The 19,497-nt window shown below is 28.9% G+C and overlaps 2 protein-coding genes across 4 annotated transcripts in view; one reads left to right on the forward strand and one right to left on the reverse strand.

The window, feature by feature from the left end:
* Positions 1-19,497, forward strand: part of LOC122508127 (spliceosome-associated protein CWC27 homolog) — a 35,722-nt gene that overhangs the window by 3,009 nt on the left and 13,216 nt on the right. Inside the window, exons 2-10 of one of the 3 annotated variants that reach the window (XM_043621260.1) lie at positions 11,249-11,349; positions 16,060-16,138; positions 16,242-16,451; positions 17,506-17,706; positions 17,824-17,975; positions 18,230-18,463; positions 18,546-18,704; positions 18,774-18,964; positions 19,168-19,493. In XM_043621260.1, coding sequence (XP_043477195.1) covers positions 16,097-16,138; positions 16,242-16,451; positions 17,506-17,706; positions 17,824-17,975; positions 18,230-18,463; positions 18,546-18,704; positions 18,774-18,964; positions 19,168-19,490 — 1,512 coding nt within the window. In that variant the 5' untranslated portion in view covers positions 11,249-11,349; positions 16,060-16,096 and the 3' untranslated portion in view covers positions 19,491-19,493. Of the gene's footprint in view, positions 1-11,245; positions 11,350-16,059; positions 16,139-16,241; positions 16,452-17,505; positions 17,707-17,823; positions 17,976-18,229; positions 18,464-18,545; positions 18,705-18,773; positions 18,965-19,167; positions 19,494-19,497 lie in introns of those variants that run through there. The other 2 variants (XM_043621261.1, XM_043621262.1) reach the window with 2 other exon arrangements.
* Positions 120-15,758, reverse strand: LOC122507929 (dynein axonemal heavy chain 7-like). Its single transcript, XM_043620942.1, has 6 exons — positions 15,440-15,758; positions 14,535-14,785; positions 11,198-12,361; positions 8,770-8,990; positions 2,043-8,523; positions 120-1,952 (listed from the first exon to the last, which is right to left on the reverse strand). Exons 1-6 carry the CDS (start codon positions 15,756-15,758, stop codon positions 120-122), a joined length of 10,269 nt encoding a protein of 3,422 aa, XP_043476877.1.

Consider the following 19,497-nt stretch of genomic DNA (forward strand, 5'->3'; position numbering starts at 1 on the left):
TAAATAGAAGAAAAATTCGTTCTTAAATTTTTGAACGTTTAAATCTTTAAAAAATCCTAAAATTTAAAGAATTGAGAATTTGTTTACAGATTGTAGAAAAAGAGTAGAAAAAATGTATTTTACTCTTTTCTGGTATAGAGAGCAGTGCCTTTTTTAATCCAATACTTCTCGTTAATTTCACTAGCCAATGGTATTTTAATTATAAAATTATTTTCATCCTCCTCGTAATTTTTCCACTTCTCTTGACATGGCACTTTATATAAAGGACATTCGTAAAAATTTGAAAAATTTACAGAATTCTTTTTTATTTCAGGTCTCAAACATATTAGCGGCATTTCATACCACACTGTACTTTGAAAATTGTCCACCAACATTTTTTTCTCAACACTCCATTGTCCACCGAGTAAAAATAATCCTTCAAGATAAAAATCCAGGGGATTTGTTATTTCGAACTCAGCAGTTATTTCTGTGTTAAAATGAATTTTCTCAATTGGATAATTATTAGTACGAGCGAATAACATTTTAATCGCTGTCAATAGACTTTTGCAAGAATCGAATAATCTTAAATTGAATAATTTCGGAGGACCGGAATTAATCCATTTTTGTAGAAATTCAATTTTGTCAGACAAATCATCAATGAGGGTGGAGATTGATTTAACATTAATTTTCCATGATTTTGGAACAGTGTTCAAGATCAAATGTTTGCTTAAATTTTCATATTCATCGTTCCATTGTTTATCACCCTCGTAAGCTTTTTCAATATCCCGGAAATTATTTTCGAGAAATTCGAGAAAAAAATTAGTCCTTTTTATTTCTTCCCACAGTATTGCATTCAGTGGTTCCAAATGGGAAATTGGGTATTTTTTTCCAACCTCTTCTAAATTGAACCTTGGCAATTTTTTTCGAATTTTGGAAATTATTTCAAGAGTTTGTTGAATTTCGATTTTTTTCTCCAATAATGGAATTTTGTTCATTATTTCATAACTTGTTTGAAAAATTTCCACTTGGTGCATATTTCTGATTGATTCTCCACTTTTGTCGAGTCCAAAAAATTCAGGTTTTATGTAGTTTCCAATTTTTTCGATTTCTTTGATATAGTCGGAATATTCGTGTCTTCTGGGCATGGAGATTTCTTCGGAAAGGGAATAAAATGCATCGTTCGCTATATTTGGGTTGAAAAAATCTCTTATAAAAATTTTTATTCGTTTTCTGTCGTATTCGTTTGTTATTTTACTGCCGTAACTGCAATTTTCGATTAAATTGTAAAAAGTTTGGTAGATTTGATAAATATCCCCGGAATTTAATAGATTTTTTAACTGATGAGCACTTAGGGAAAAATCGTTTTCGGTGAAATTGTAATTCATATTCCAGCCTCGATGATCGTGGGATATTCTTTCTTTGAGGAGGACGTGGAAGAAGCTCAAACCGTAGAGAAGTTTGGAGAAAATTTTATCCTTGCCGGGACAACCGTCGAAGAAGGTGATTTCAGCAAGTGGAGAAAAATTGTAAATTAGTTCCAGATTTTCCTTCAAGCCCTCAGGATTATCGCAGGTGATTTTTATTGATTGTTGAAAGAGACCCGGGGGGGAATTTTCGTTCGGCAAAATCGAGAGCCATAGACGAAAACCCAAGGCCGTGTTATTAGCATCGAAACTTTGGATTATTTTCTCTAAAGTCGGTAACCAACAGTCGGCCAAGTGACAATTTTCCAGAAAGATCCATTTTTCATTCTTCTGCGCGTCACGAATCAGAAATTCAGCTCTTTGCGTCTGATTCTCGTTGAGAGCTATTGAGAATAGTTTCGTCTCGTACCGTTTTTGTCGGGCGAATTTCGCAATCAGCGGCAGGAGTTCGAATTCACTTGGGAGGATAAATATCAACGGACTCAAGCACGTGGATTCGTTGAAGCCCAACGAAATGTCGCACTTACTTCCCTTGAACTCGATTCTTCGCTTTACGAAATCTCGACAAGCGATCAAAACTCCCTCCGGATTTTCCACTTTTACTTTTTTCAGTTTTTCCAAGTCTTTATTTACATTTACCATTTCGAAATTTGATTTTTGTTCCATATTCCAGAAATTTACGATTTCGTTCCGATTTATAATTCCTTCAGATTCGAGCATTTTCAAAGAGAGCGTGAAGGAGAAAACAAGTGCGTCTTTTTCGTAAAGGGAATTTTTCACACTCGAATGTAAACATTTCGTCAATTGTATTTTTAGAAATTTCAAACGTTTCTCCAAGCAAGTGCTACGTTTCGCTCCCTCTATTGATTTTTTGTAAATTTGAAAATACCACTCTAGGGAAAATTGATAGACATTTTGTAAATTTTCGAGTCCTTTGATTAGAGTGTAAAGTTCGGAGGAATAGTGAGCAAAATTACTGTAACCTTCACGAAATATTTGCAATCGTTCCTTTTGTTCTTTGGCAATTTTTTCCCTTTGGAGAATTTCGATTGACATTGTTTTCGAAGAGTCGAGAATTTTTAGCGCTCTTCTGTCCTCAAGGATATTGACGCTCGACGTTGAGAGGATATTCAAAACTTTCTCCTCTTCGTGACTGAGGATTTTTCTGTCCAACGATAATTCGTTTTGTAATTTTTCGTAATTGTCCTGCAATTGATAGTTTTCTTTCGCAATCACAATGTCTAGGAGTTTTTCCTCGAGGGCCTCCTCTGGATAGGTGAAATTTACAATCGTTAGTCGGTTAAATACTTGGGTGGTAAGGTTCTTTGCAGTTTGTACTGTGGCGTAAAAGCGAAAGTCTTTGGAGAAGGGGATTTTTTTTTTGAGAATGGTTATGGAATTTTCGTTGCGATAAAAGAGCGGTTCGAGAGTATTCGAGAAGAGGAAATTTTCGAAAAGGATCACCCCCCCAAGGGAGATGGTGTTGGAAATAATTGTTAGGTAATCGTCCTCTTTTGTTATGATTTTGACTGTCGGGTGTAAATGTTGAATGTATTCTTTGGCCTTTTTTTGGGGATCGATAAAAAGACAGGTGTTGTCACTGTGTTTGATGATGAGGAAATTTTGGTAGAGGAATAAATTCGGATCGGAATGGTTCCCGTCGGGGAGAAATTCAGTAAAGGAGAAGGTGTCACTGAGAGCGATTTTTTGAGCTCTTGTATAGATGGTCCAAGTTTCGGTGTAGAATGTACGAAGCCCGAGAGGAAAGGCGGAGAGATAGGTGATAAAACCGGAAGCTAGGAGGACGTCGCCAGCTAGAGAGTTGTAGCCGTTTTGTAAATTATCGGTGCAATTGATCCAGCGACTCTTCTCGCCTCCTAGGCTAGTGAGGAGGCTCTCGGCCTTCTTCAGTCTGTCCGTACAATCCTCGACCTCTTTTTCAAGTTCTTGCTTCTTGGCCAAAACTGTCTCGAGACTTGTCTTTAAATTCGACAATCTTTCGTTGAGGTCTGCTAGAGTTTCGCGCTTCTCGGCTAAATATGCCTCGGCATCGTCGCACTCCTTTTGGGCGAGGGCTAATTTCTCCTTCTTCGGGGCTACGGCCTTGGCCACCTCGTCGTAGGAGACCATTGCGCGGACCCATTTGCAGAGACCTTCGGCTGCACTCGACGCTTTTGCGACAATGTTCGGCAGGAAGCTCTTGTCCGTCATGTAGGTTGTCTTGATTATTTGCATCAACGCCGAGGAAATATTGTCCTTGTCGTAGTCCTTCAAATTTTGGAGAAAGTTCATGTCGCCCAGGACTCGTTTACTCGGACCCCAAAAGTCGTTGCTCTTTTTCCCAGTCACGGGGTCGATGACTCTTTCGGATGGCACATCGAGCATTACACACACGGCAGCCATCACTAATTTCACGGTGTCTGGTGGATTTTTCATCGCTTTCACTAAAGTAATATCGGCTGGTTTCAGAGTATTCAGAGCCGATATCGCGTCCTCGAGAATTGGAATTGCGACCGCGAGATCCGTTTCGCATTCTGTGCGTAACTTCCCTGCTATCTCGGCTTTTTTGTTAGCAACCATCTCCTCGTCTTTAACAATTGCGGTCGCTTTCTCAACACCCAAATTTTCGTTCTCAACTTCTTCCATCGTAATTCGGGTTTGTTCGGCCGACAATTCGAGCTGTGGTCGCAAAGTCATTAGGACCTTTTTCATCTGATCGACCTGATTCGAAGCGATTTTCAACTTCTCCAAACATGACAGATATTTACTCTTCGCTATCTTCAGCTCCTTCTGTTTCGCCAGAATAATCTTTCGATACAATTTCACATGTCGGACAAACACAACGGGAGTTATCCTAATATCCATAATCGAGTTCACATCCCTTTGAATATTCTGATAAAAATACTGGAAACAAACCTTAAGATCACTTTTCACCTCCTCTTTCAAAGGAACGTCCCGCAGGAAACTCGAAGTCACCTTCTCGAAAGTCTCCCTCGGCCATCCGGATAGATAATTAATTGTACAATTTTTTGCCAACTGAACCACTCTCGGAAAATTTGTCAACGATTCACAAATTACGAAATGAAGATTCCTCTTGCATTGCTTGGTGAAATAATCCATAACTTCCGATATTGGTAATTCTAAGTTTCGATTGCCATTCTGCGCCGCGAGTCGTACCTTTTTCACAATTTCTCTCTCGTCACTAACGGAAAATAATTCGTAAATCTGACCAGTTTCCAGCAAATTGACAACATCGTCGAAAAATTCATCATTCTCAAAACTTTCCGTTATCAGAACAGCGAAATTCTCATCCGGAATATGAAGTTTCAACAAAGCTTTTAAATCCGTTCGCCAAGATTCTAAATCATGGGGTTCGAATAAATTATCCCCCTGCATGTAACTGGCAAGTCTAACAATTGTCTTTCTTCCATAACCACTCGAGGAAATCAACAATAAATTCTCTTCCGGAATTGCCAAGACCCGACAAATTCTTAACAAATGCCGAAGAATAAAATTCGTCACAACAATATCAATCTTTCGACTATTCTCTTTATTATACTCCACTATGATTGTATCAACTTTACTCAAAATCGAATCCATTGAAACAATTTCTTCATATCTGTCATTGATAAAATTACCAAAGTGTAAAAAATCAAAACTATCGATCGTTAATTCATCGCTTTTTGATTTTGGTAAATTATCGAAAATACTCTCGAATGAATCTTTAAAGTTTCCCTTTATTGTTTCCCGTATTTTCGAAAAATACCAACGTTGATCGTCTCGATCAGTGATACGATCGGTGAATACTCGGAGAATTTCGTGTGACCAGAGGCGAATGAAAGTTATTTTTGTCTCCACCGATTCCTTTTGAACAATACTCAGAGCGCGAATTATTTTCGAAATATCCTTGAGAGTAAAAATGTATTGTAATTTTTCGGGAATTGGTTTTAAAGTCTGTTTAATGGAGAAATAGAAATCGATCGTTGAAGTTATAATTCCGTTGAGAATTGGCATCACGTCGGTTGTGAAGGAATTTTTTCGTAAATTCAAAAATAGTTGATTTGTAAATACACGGAATATGGATTCTTTCGAGGGTAAGTGCATCACGAAAATTGAAAAGTGCCTCAAGAAACGTCGACACAATTTTTCGTCACAATTTTTATTCATTTCGATCACAAAATTCATATTGCGAATGAAAATTTTCCTATCCTCTTGATACCAGAAAGCATAATCGAAAAATTGTCTTATTATCTCTAGTGGTGAATCGGAAAGTTTTGAAAAATGGTCCGAATTGAAATTATCGATAAAATTGAAAGATGAATTTTCCGAACCGTATAAGTCACTTTTTTGTTTTGTTAATTTCGATAAAAAGAGTCTTTGTGCCTTTTGTCCGGTCATTCTAGAGGTGAAATGAAAATTGAATACATTTTCTAATTTTGTGAATAAATCCTTGAGAAGGGAACTTTTTCCCACTGAATCCTCGCTGAAGAGAATAAAACTTTTTTTTTGTTTCAGAAACTTTTCGAATAGGAGGGAATACTTTATTGTGTCGACAGTTGGAATGAAGATCTCCCCAAAGGGCAAATCGGAAATTTTTTCATTCTTCATGAGATCGGAACAATGTTTCCAATTTCCGGTTCCTTTGAAAATATAAACATAGTCTGTCAAGAGACCTTCGGTTGGTAGTGACATTTCGTTTTGCTTCAAAAATTGAGGACGTGATTCATTCGACGAATTCCATAAGTTTAGAAAGAAGGAATTGAATAAACGAAGGGTTGTTGTGTCTAAAATTCCGCCCAAGGACCAAATGGTACTGATTATAAAAATTGCTTGCACCCAGAAATTCAAATATTCTTGTTTTCCGGATTCGAAATAATTCTCCCCCTTGAGGAGTATGAGAAAAAGGGTAAAATTCGATCGTAACAGATGTTGACGATTTATTTTTATTTTCATCTCGCAGTGCTTTTCTATAAAATCGAAACTTTTGTCAATTGTGAAATCGAAGAGTGAATAGATAACAATTTTATAATTTGGAAAATTGAGCGTTTGTAAATTGTCAATTTCTGTTTTTAGATAATTTCGCCAATTCTCGTTGGGTTTGGTAATGATTCCAAAGTGGGAGACAACTAAAGGCGAAACTTGGTTTAAATCTTTGGTTTCGATGATAATTTTCCTGCGTTCGGTTCTTAATTTTTCGCCCGAATTCAAAATCGCCCGATTGTCTAGAATTGAGTAGAGATTTTCGATCCATTCGCCAATTGCGCCGTCGAAAATGATCCATTTTTGAAAATCTTCGTCTTCTTTTTGGCGAAATATTTTTAGAAATATACCTTTTTCAATTCCCTCCTCGATTTCTTTGGTAGAATTATAACCATACAAAAGATCTAGAGTAACAGCATTTGGATTTATCCAATCTGCCGAAATTTTATTTTTTTGCTTTTGTAGAATTTCGAGAAGAAGTTTTATTATTGTTGACTTTCCGGCTAGAGGTTCGCCGATTATTACTATACCGTCGTGTACGTGAAGCATTTCGAAAAATTGGATTATTTTCAATTTGATATTTTCGCAACTTTCTGTAATTTCGTATTTTTTCGAACATTCATCAAAAGTGGATAAAAAATTGTCGAGATTGGGATTTGGGAGGGAAATATCAGGGAAGAGGTCTTTGAGAATTCCTTCGAAGATAATTATTTCGTTTTCGGTAAACTTTGAGATATTCACGTCAATAAGAGCGCGGAGAATCAAAATATTTTCCTCTTCACTCGGATATTGTTGTTTCAAAGAATTTGTTAATTTTAGAAAAATTTTCATTGTTCTCAGATCGTGACGATGCGGTAACAATTCGGAGGTGAATTGATAGACTTTTTTTATCTTCAAGGCAAGTTGGTCGGATTTTTGAAAACCTGAGGATTGTAAATTTACCCGACAGATTTGATTCAAGTCCGGTAGTAACATTGCAATTGTTCGAAAACGATATTTTAGGGTTTCGGGTAAATTTTCGACGGTGTTCGAATTCAAAATTATTGTGATGAAACAATTTTTGTTGAACTTCAATTCCATTGAGTCGAAATTAATAATTTTGTTTGTCCTCGATTCGGAAATGGTGACAATTTTCTTTGATAGTACAGACAATATTCCGGGATTTATACGATCGTAATTTTTCATACAAATCCAGGCGCCGCATAAAATTAGACCTTTGAGAATTCTGTCGATAAATTCAAGAGATAATTTATCATTTCCGTTGTAAATGTGAAATGGAAGGGCGAAAATTTTTGCTAAATTTATTACAGTTTCGGTTTTTCCGGTACCAGACGGTCCGATGATTGCGGCGAAATATTGATAATTAAAAGCTTCCATTATTGTCCGGTAGCATTTTTCAGTTAACGGAGTGTTCACTATCGAGAATTGATTATTATATTCGTAGCCATAATTTATCGAAGAGTTCATTATAGCAACTTGAAGTAAATTATCATTCAAGTAGTGACGTATTTGTCCCTTCCAATTGAAATTATTTTTCGATTCCACCTTCTTCGCAATCAGCATTTCAATAATTTGGTTTTGATAGATTTGAACGCTTAACAATGATGACAAATTTCGCCTCTTTAATTTTGTTTGGCAATTTTTTAATTGGTCCAAGTTTTTCGAAATTACTTCCCTTCCGTTTTTTTGCACCGTCGTTACAATTGATCCATTGTCGAAACTATTTTCAACTAACTTCGTCCAATGAATTTGACAACAACAATTGATAATCATTGAGGGATTTTGAAAAATATTTTCCTCGTGAAAATTTTCGTTCAGTTGTAGTAATTTCGATTTTAAAATTTTGAGAATTTTTTCCTCCAATTCGTTTAGCCAGCCACCTGTGGAATTCACGATCACTGGGTCGAAACGCACTTTTTCGTTGAAGTCACCAATTAGAAATTTAATTCGAAAGGAATTTGTTATGTGAAAATTTTTCACGCCTGGAAAACATTTTGCTAATTGAAGACCAAATTGTTTGGGACTTTTTTTCTGAAAGAGAATTTTTAGTATTTCATCATCGGAGGTGAAGAAAAATCTTGGAAAAGCAAATCTTTGTTGTTCCAAATATTCCTTGATGCCAGCTTGTATTATTTTTAAACTGCCAAAATTTTCGTCGAGATTTTTTATTATTTCGGAATTTTTTCCAATTTTAGCGAAAGTCAATTCTTTGTTTTCGAGTAATGCGAGGAGGGATTCTTGTAATTTTTCGAAGAGAATTAATTCTTTGGGTAAATTTTCAGCAGCTTGAGAATTCGAAAATAATGGTTGATATTTTTTTGTTAATTCCTGAACACAGTGCCATTTTTGGATAAAAGTTTTCAAACGAAATAAAACTGTTTCTAACTCGAGAACACGATTTTCGGCCGGTTTGATGAAATAAGAACCACGAATATTGTGTATTTTGGAAAAATGTTCGTCAAGTAGTAATTCGATAGTCTCCGATTCTTTGAAATGGAAAATTTCGTTTGTTTCGCTAATTTCGAAATTTATCGACTCCCATTTTTTGAACATATTTTCGATTTGATTCTGCAGAGCCAATTCCTTATTCGCGCCTGTGCTTATTACCTGAAAGTGAAAATTTACCTTTTTTAGTAAATAAAAAAAATAATTAGTAAAAAAGTAATCTATATTAATAATCGCTGTAATTTTTTAGGAATTTTTTTTGAAATAATGGAGATTTTCTAATAATTTTAATTGATAATTAAATTCTATTCAGAGTTTTATTCCAATTTTTTAAAATAATTTAATTAATACCAGAAATTTCATGTTTTTTGAATGTTTTAAAAATAATTGAATTTTTTTTAACACAAATTAACATTTTAAAATAATCTTGTTTGGCAATAATTAAAATTAGGAATTTGATTATTGAAGAATTTCTTAAAAATTGTATTAAAAATAATTTAATTTCTGATCAGAATTTTATTATTTATAAAAATAATTTAATTTTGCGAAGCATTTTAGCAATTTACAAAAATAATTGAATTGTTTCGAAGGATTTATTAAAATTTTAGAAAATAGGTAATTGAATGCTTTCGAAAAAATGTATTAAACATTTTTAAAAAATAATTGAATCTTCTCGTGAATTTTTATAAAAATTGTATTGAAAATAATTGAAGTCCTGCAAAAAATTTACTGTTTATAAAAATAATTGAATTTTTGCAATGAATTTTTTAAAAATAATTTATTAAAATTTTAAAAAATAATAGAATATTTTGGAAAAATATTATTAAAAATTTTTTAAAAATTGAATTCTTTCATGAAATTTTATTAAAATTGTATTAAAAATAATAGAATTTTTGCAAATAATTTTACTATTTACAAATATAATTGAATTTTTTCGAAAAATATTGTTAAAAATAAAAAAAAAATTGAATTCTTTCATAAAATTTTATTAAAATTGTATTAGGTAAAAATAATTGAATTTTTGCAAAAAAATTTAATATTTATAAATATAATTGAATTTTTTCGAAGGATTTTTAAAAATTTTTTTAAATAATTGAATTCATGAGAAGAATTTTCTTATTACGAAAATAATTGGATTATTGAGAAAATTTTTATTAAAATAGTATTAAAGTAATTGAATTTATGCAAAAAACTTTACTATTTATAAATATAATTTAATTGAATTTATTAAAAATTGAATTCTTTCGTGATTTTTTTTTAATAATTGAATTTTTGCAAAGATTTTACTATTTAAAAAAATAATTGAATTGTTTCGAAGGATTTATTAAAATTTAAGAAAATAATTGAATTTCTTGGAAATATTTTATAATGAATTAAGAAAAAAATTGAATTCTTTCGTGAAACTTTTTTTGAAAATAATTGAATGTTTGCAAAGATTTTATAAGGAATAATTCCTTATTCTTAATTGTTAAAAACAAAATTGAATTCTTTCGTGATTTTTTTAAAATAATTTAATTTTTGCAAAGATTTTACTATTTAAAAAAATAATTGAATTGTTTCGAAGAAATTATTAAAAAAAAAATTTTTAATTGAATTTTTTTATTAAATGCTATTAAAATTGTATTAAAAATAATTGAATTTTTGTAAATAATTTTACTGTTATTTATAAATAAAAGTGGAATTGTTTCGAAGGATTTATTAAAATTTAAGAAAATAATTGAATTTTTGCAAAGATTTTATAACGAATTAAGAAAAAAATTGAATTCTTTCGTGAAATTCTTTAGAAAATTATTGAAATTTTACAAAGATTTTACTATATTTAAAAAAATAATTGAATTGTTTTGAAGATATTATTAAAAATATTTTTAGAATTGAATTATTTTATGAAATGTTATTAAAATTGTATTAAAAATAATTAAATTTTTGTAAATAATTTTACTATTATTTATAAATAAAAATGGAATTGTTTCGAAGGATTTATTAAAATTTTATAAAATAATTGTATTCGTTCCTGAAATTTTATTAAAATTTTGTTTAAAAATCATTGAAGTTTTGCAAAAAATTGTACCTTTTATAAAAATAATTGAATTCTTACGAAGAATGTTATTATTTATGAAACAAATTGAATTCTTCCAAAGAATTATTATATTTTTTGAAATTAATAAATAAGAATAATTAATTAGTAAACTAATTAATAATTGAATCTTTTTAAAGTTTGAATTTGAAATTATTAAAAAATTTTCATATTTGAAAATAAAAAATTTTGTAATTTGCATAATACATAATAATAATAAATTGAATATTACATTCTGCGAGCGTAACATTTGCTAGTTTAAATATTAATTAGCAAAAGAAATAATTTATGTTACCTGAAAAATTTCGATGTGTTTCATTAAATCAAGTTGAATGAATTTTTCCAGAGTCGTTCCAGCGTTTGGCAATAGATTACAACCCGAAACTGTGGACATTTCATTCCAGTGACGTTTTCTCAGCGCCGAATTACAAAAGCAAATGGCAAGTGGTACGAAATTGAGAAAATTTTCAATTGTCTTGAGAATTTGCCAGCATAATTTTAAAGGCGCTGGCTGTTGCATTGCATCTGGATCGTCGACAATACCTGAAAATTTAAAAGCCTTATTGGCAGTGACATCCATTTTGATTTTTGATTTAAACATTTTATTGCTCTCGATAATTTTCTGATGATAGAACTGTGTTTTTTTCTCAATCACCTCGGCGTTGAGATATTCAAAAGGTCCTTTCAGCCACACATCGTGATCGCGTTGCCATTCGCAAATTAAATCAACAAGTATTGAAAATGGCTCGATTATTTCACGTAATTCACTATCTTTTGGGAACATTGTCTCGGGAAATTTAAACAATCTCTCCTCAAAATTAATTCGCGATATTTTCATCTCAATTTGATGCATTTTAGCCAAAAGAGATTTTAAATACTGTCGATAATTTTGCACTCCCATTGCATCGTCCATATCGTCAAGAATTACAAAGTCAGGAATTAGAATGTCAATTTCGGTGTTTAGAATTGTTATCTGCTGTTGGAGTTCGTCTTCGGATTCGCTTTTCATAGCTTCTGATAATGTATTACTTTGAATGAAAATTGGCTTTATTGCTTCGAGCCAATTGATATTTTGTTTATTTAAATTTATGTGATGATCGGTGAGAAGTGTTATTTCAAGAAGTGACGAGAGTTGTTGAATTGAGAGAATAACACGTTTTTCTAAATCTATCACCAATTCTTTTGCACCATGTGTCATGTATTCGCTTAATTCGAACAATGAATTCGCATCTTTTGGAATGTTTAGTGCTCGAATTTTTAAATTTTCAAATTCGAAGCAAATATTTTCGGCCTCTTTAAAATGAAATTCGGTGAGATAATCCAAGAGGATATTTTTCAATTCCTGAGTTTTGCTTTTTAAAATTTCCCTAGCTGGCAATTGATTTAGAATTCCCGTGTTGTAGTAGAATTTCGAAATCATTCCATTCACTTCGCTTTGATACTTTAAATAAATTTTCACCTGTAAAAAGGTTTTTTTTAAACTAATTTTCGACATTTAATAAAATTTTCACAGGAATTCAATTCATTTAGAATAATTTTAAAAAATTTCGAAAAAATCAATTATTTAACAAAATTTTTACACAATTCTTCACAATAATTCAATTACTTTCACTACTAATAACATTTTTCATGGAAATTCAATTTTTTAAAAAAATGTTTGATAAAATTCTAAGCAAGAATTCAATTATTTTCATAAATAATAAAATTTATCGTCGGATTTCAATTATTTTTAATACAATTTTACATGAATTGCCCAAAAAATGTAATTATTCTTAAAAATTGAATTTAAATTCCTCGAAAAAATCAATTATTTAAAAATATTAAATTAAAAAAAATCCTTTGGGAGAATTCAATTATTTACAAAAATATTAGAATTTTTCACAGAAATTCAATTATTTTAAAAAATTCTAAAAAAATCGTTCTCAAGAATTCAATTTATTGTCTAAAATTTTAATTCAATTCTTTGCAAAAAATTTTTTTTCTATAAGCTTTTCGCAATTCAATAATTTTCAAATATCAACTATTTTCATAAAATTTCCAAACCGAATTCAATTATTTAAAAAAATTTTTGTAAAAATCTTCGTAAGAATTCAATTCTTTTCATGAATAACAAATATTTCTCAGGAATTATTTTAAATTTAATTTTAATCAAATTTTTTTGAAATAATTAATTTATTCTTTAAGATTTTAATAAAATTCTTTTGCAAAATTCAATTATTTTCAATAAAATTTCAAGAAAGAATTCAATTTTTGTTAATTCTTGATAAAATTTTTCAATGGAATTCAATATTAATTTCTTAATTCTCTATAAAATTTTTGAAATTAATTCAATTATTTTAAAAAAAAGTAAAATTCTTTGCAAAAATTCTATTATTTTTATAAATAATAAAATTCATCGCAGGATTTCAATTATTTTTACTACAATTTTACAGGGATTGATCAAAATATTAAACTTCAATTCTTTCTAAAAATCAATTATTTAAAGAATGTTTTTTTAAATTCTTTGGAATAATTCAATTATTTACATAAATATTAGAATTTTTCACAGGAATTCAATTATTTTCAAATATTTTAATAAAATTGTTCGAACGAAAACAATTATTTTAAATACAATTTTAATTAAATATTTTTGATATTCAATGATTTTCAGGTATTTTAATAAAATTTTTTGAAAAATTCAATTATTTCCATAAATAACAACATTCATCACAAGAATTTTATTATTTTTAAAAGTAATGAATTTTTTTTGGAAATTCAATTATTTTGAAAAATTGTAATAAAATCGTTCGCAAGAATTCAATTATTTTCTTAAATTTAATAAAATGCTTTTTAGGAATACAATTATTTTCAAAAAAATTTATTAAAATGCCACAAAGACTTTCAATTATTCTTAAAAATTTTAATAGAATTATTTGTTAAATTAAATTTTTTTTATTTAAAAAATTTTTTGTAAAAATCTTTGTGAGAATTCAGTTCTTTTCATGAATAATAAAAATTCCTTATAGATACAATTATTTAAATTAGATTTTGCATAAAATTCAGGGTGGCCACATGTCAGTAAAGTCAGTAAAGTCAGGGAAATGTCAGGGAAAAAAATATTTTGTCAGTAAAGCCAGGGAAATGTGAGGAAAAATTTTTTTGTCAGGGCAATTAAAGAAATTAAGACGGTCATGCAATACATTTTTTGCTCTAAACAAAAAAATTTTTGTCAGGGAAATTCGTTGTTATGTCAGTAAAATGTCAGGGAAATTGATAAAGTCAATCTTGCGGCCACCCTGAAAATTAGTCGAAAGAAATCAATTATTTTAAAATTTTTATAAAATTCTTAAGAAAGAATTAAATTATTTTCATAAATATTTAAATTCTTTCATGAATAATGAAATTCGTTGCAGGAATTCAATTTATTAGGAGGATAAGAAAGAAAGAAATATTTTTAATGAAAATTAGAAAATTAGAATTAGAATCAGAAATTAGAAAAATTATAATTTTTTTGATAGTCAAATTTAATTTTTCGATAGTTTTTTACCACTTTTTTTTAAGTTTTAAAGCTACTTTTTGCTACTTTTTAAAAATTAATTATTGAGTGCAAAGTCTGTAAATTACGAAATTATAAAAAGGGAAAAAATATTTACCTGCGAGCAATATGTTTCAAATTCCCGATTCTCGGAAATTAGTTTCAAAACTCCATCCCTTGTTTCTGGTTGGCAAATTTGTTGAAATTGTAAATTTACGTGATAGTGATATTCCTGGAGAATTTGAAAAATATTTTCCAAAACGAAATCCAAATTAGTGTGCGATTCATTAAGGAACCATTCCGGTAAATTTATGTTAATAAATTCTTTCTTTGTTTTTATTCGAAAATAATATTCAAAAGGAACAAGATCTGTATTTATCAAAGAAAGATTAGTAATTATCTCGTGAAATGTAAGACAAATTTCCAAAATATTCGGTTTTAGGACCAAATTATTATTTTCAAATACTAAATCCAATTTTAGTAATGGACACGTCAGGGGATTTTTAATCGAATTTATCAAATGATTAATAGTATTCATTTTGATATTTAAAATTTGTTGGGAAAATAAATGAGTCGCACAGTTAATAATACGTGAGAGTTGATTTTGTTGATTTTTCTTCAATAATTTCGGTAGTACTTTTATTATTAAATTATAATAATGACTGAGAATTTTTAACGAAGCTTTCTTAATGTCGTTATTTATTTTTTTGTTGAATTCAATTAATTCTAAATATCCCCTGTCTCGGTAATCGTTGAAATTTAGAAATAATTTTGGAAGATTGAAAAAAGCGGTTTTTATTATAAATCTCACGAGTGAATGAGAGAGGAAATATTTTTTCATCAGTAATGAACGATTTTTGTGAAACGATTCATTTTTTAGGGATAAAATTTCCTTTTTTTGTATAAATTCAAAGTTTTGTGGATATTCTTCATTTTCGAAAATTAAAATTCTTTTTATTGTAAATATTTGCATTTGTTCGAAATAATTTTTTCGAATTTCACACATTAATTCAGTAAATATACAATCGTACTTGTTTTTAAATAATTTCTCGACGGATTTTTTGATATTTTTCTCCCATTCGGGTGAAAGTCCTTCGATTGGAATATCCTTTAATAAGGTTTTGAATTTTTCTAAATACACAATTGTTTCCATTTCATTATTTGGTTCTTCTTTTTTTTCATTTTCTTTATCTTCGTCTTCCTCCTCTTCTGAATTCGAATTTGAAAATTCTTTCTCGTCTTGTGGTAAATTTAATATTTGTTGTTTATTTTTTTCATGACAAAGTTCGGAAAGTTTTTGTTTTAAAGGATTTTTTAGAATTTCATGTATTTTTCCCTCCATTGTTGAAATGAACGGCACTGAATTCAATTCTCGTGTTTTGTCGATATCCAAGGAAACATAATTGAAATACGATTTCTATTTTATTAAATATATTTTTATTCATTATTTGTTTACAATAATTTATTTATACATTTTTTATTTGAATTAATTTTATTTATTATTAAATATTTACATATTCATTTTTATTATTTATTTATTAATTTATTATTTATTTATTAATTAATTTATTTATTAATTAATTTATTTATTAATTTAATTTAATTTGTTAATTCAAATTATTTGAAGTCTTTTTTTATTTCAGGTTTTTTCTGAGTCTTTGAATCAATAAAAAAAACAAAATGAGTAATATTTATATTCAAGAACCACCCACTACGGGAAAAGTAAGTACTTGAGGAAGTTAATTAAATTCAGAAAATCTAAATTATTGGAATTAGCTTAAAATAAGGGAATAATTTGTAAAAAAAAATAAAATTAATTTTTTAGGTGATGATGAAGACTTCGATTGGCGACATTGACATTGAATTGTGGACAAAAGAAGCGCCAAAAGCGTGTCGAAATTTTATTAAATTGTGCTACGATAATTACTATAATAATACAATTTTTCATCGAATTGTAAAAGATTTTATTGTCCAAGGTGGCGATCCATTAGGAACCGGAGAAGGAGGTGAAAGTATTTATGGACGTCCTTTTAAGGTAATAATTTATTAATAAATTTAATTACTCAAAGGTAATTAAATATTTAATTTGTTTCCTCCAAAAGAATTAAATATTTAATTTATTTACTTCAAAGTAATTGAATATTTAATTTATTTACTTCAAAATAATTAACAACCATCGCACTTATCTACTAAAACCTACTATTTACGACTTTTTTTAGAATTTTCACTACTTTAAATTCGCTAATACTAGAAATCAAAAAACTATTCTCAAAAATTATAATCAAATTCTTTAAAACGATTCAATTATTTTCAAAAAATATTCGAAATTCAATTATTTTCAATATTTTGTGTTTTTACATAATTTCGCAAAAGAATTCAATTATTAAAAAAATTCAATTATTTTCATAAATAATAAAATTTATCGTAGGATTTAAATTCAATTCTTAAAAATTGCTTTTTCTTAAATCCCTGGGAAGAATTCAATTATTTACAAAAATATTAGACTTTTTCACAGAAATTCAATTATTTTCAAATATTTTAATAAAATTGTTAGAAAAAAATCAATTATTTTAAATACAAATTTAATTAAATTTTTTTGAAATAAATCAATTATTCTTTTAGATTTTAATAAATTTCTTCCCGAGAATTCAATTATTTACATAAATAATTCTTCTAAAGAATTCCATTATGCATGTCGATAAATAACAAAATTATAACCGAAAATTGAATGATTTAACAAAGAATTTTTTAAAAAACTTTTGAGAACAATTGAATTATTTAGAAAAATTTTATTACAATTTTTAAAAATTATTTAAATTATTTTTAATACTATTTTAAATTAATTAATTGAAAAATTCAATTATTTTCACAAATAAAGTTTTCACAAGAATGCAATTATTTAAAATAAAATTTTCATAATATTTATTATATTTCGAAAGATATACTTTTTTAAAATTAATAATCGATTGCGAAGTCTGAATAAAATATTTAATTTATTTTCTTCAAAATAATTAAATACTTAATTTCTAAAGTTAATTTTTATTATTTATTATTAATATTCTTAAATTTTTATTCTTTTTTCATTGCAGGATGAATTTCACTCGAGATTACGATTTTGCCGTCGTGGTTTGGTTGCAATGGCGAATGCAGGAAAGGACGATAATGGATCACAATTTTTTTTCACTCTTTCCGCAACACCTGAATTGCAAAATAAACACACAATTTTCGGTAAAGTCACAGGAGAGACTTTATATAATGTTCTAAAATTCGAGGAATGTCTCATTGATAAAGTAAGTTTCCTCATTTGGAAAGACTCATTTTTTTTGTAATTTATATCAAGGATATACGTAGTAAATAATCTAATTGGAAAATTTACATTAAATTTAATATCTTTTTCTTTTTTTAAGGATGACAGGCCAGTTTATCCTCCGAAAATTTTGAAAACACAAGTTTTGACTAATCCGTTTGAAGATATTGTGCCAAGTGAGACGACGAAGGAAATTGACGAGGAGAAAGAGAGGGAGAAGGAGAAGAGGAAAAAGAAGAAGAAAGGAGTGAAGTAAATAATAAAAATATACTATTTATTTTAATAAATATAAAAATTAATATCTTTTTCTTTTTTAAAGGATGACAGGCCAGTTTATCCTTCGAAAATTTTGAAAACACAAGTTTTTTTTTATTATTTTATATTGAATTAAATAAATTAATAATTATTAATTTAGTTAATTAATTAAAAATTTTATTTTTATAATTTTATTCATCAATTAAATGTATTTATTCTAGTCTTTAATTTAATCGATTGTTTAATTTCAGGGATTTTAAGCTTCTTTCATTTGGCGAGGAAGCCGAGGAGGATGAGGAGGAATTTAAGGAATTGAACAAGAAATTCAGTGGGAAAAGTAAATCGGCTCATGACGTTTTGGATGATCCAAAACTAAGTTCAGAACCGGCTTTAGAACAAGCAAGTTCCTCAAGTAAAAAGCGAAAAAATAGTGACAGCGACGATGAAAGCAATGAAGAAACGCCCGAAGATCTTCAAAAACGACGGTGATTTTTTTCTTTCCTAACAATTAATTATTATTCTCTTAAAATTATTGTTTTTAAATATTTTTTTTTCTTTTCATTCCAGGGAAATGAGTGAGAGAGTAATAGAAAAATTAAAAAGCGGGAAAAAAGCGACCAGTTCGAAAAAAATAAAATCTGTCGACGAGGAAGAAAATGAAGAAGAGGACGACGAAGATAAATATTATTTGGGAAAAGATCACGCTGATGAAAGAAAACGAATGGCGTATGTATCGAATAACAATTAATTCAGTATTAGATTAGATTAAAACTATAAAGGACTTGTTATTTTTAGCGAATCGATAAAAAAGGAAATTCGTGATCTCAAACGTGGAATTCAGAAGACAAAGAAGAGTGAGGAGGAAGCTGCGAAAAAAGAGAAGGAGGCTGCCGAGAGGGAGAAAGAAATAAATAGTGAAAAAGAGGAACGCGAGGAGATAAAAAAGAAATTAAGGGAGCAACAAAAGAAGAATAAAGCGGAGAGAAGTAATTTTTTTTTTCGAAATTGAATTCTATTTCAATTTCATAATTTTATTTCCCACTTTGATTAATTTTTTGCACAACTTTTAATTCAATTTCATCAATTTCAAATTTAATTTCAAATTGATGCCTGAATTTTATTTTCTAATTGAATTAGATCAATTTTTGCAATTTAAGTTTTGAATTTTTCTTTTGAATTTCATTTTTAGATGACGATTTCATAATGCAAAAATTGAATAAATTTCGAAACAAAATACACGCGATGAAAGAGCAATGTGGCGTGGATTCAGAAAAATCGGAGGCAAAGCCAACAAATGACAATGACGACGAAGTGATTGATGAAACAATTTTAGCACATTCGCTTCATTGCGAGGACAAAAATCCCGTCTTGGCGAGAGACGCAAATTTAAAAGACGACGATTGGTTTGAAATTTATGATCCAAGGAATCCGATTAATAAACGACGACGAGGGGAAACAACGAGGAAGGGCGAGAACAGTGATCGCGGCAAAAATCGACCGCCACGAACATAAAAGGTAA

The sequence above is a fragment of the Leptopilina heterotoma genome, unplaced genomic scaffold (genome assembly GCF_015476425.1).
Source record: "Leptopilina heterotoma isolate Lh14 unplaced genomic scaffold, ASM1547642v1 Lhet_52, whole genome shotgun sequence".
NCBI lineage: Eukaryota > Metazoa > Arthropoda > Insecta > Hymenoptera > Figitidae > Leptopilina > Leptopilina heterotoma.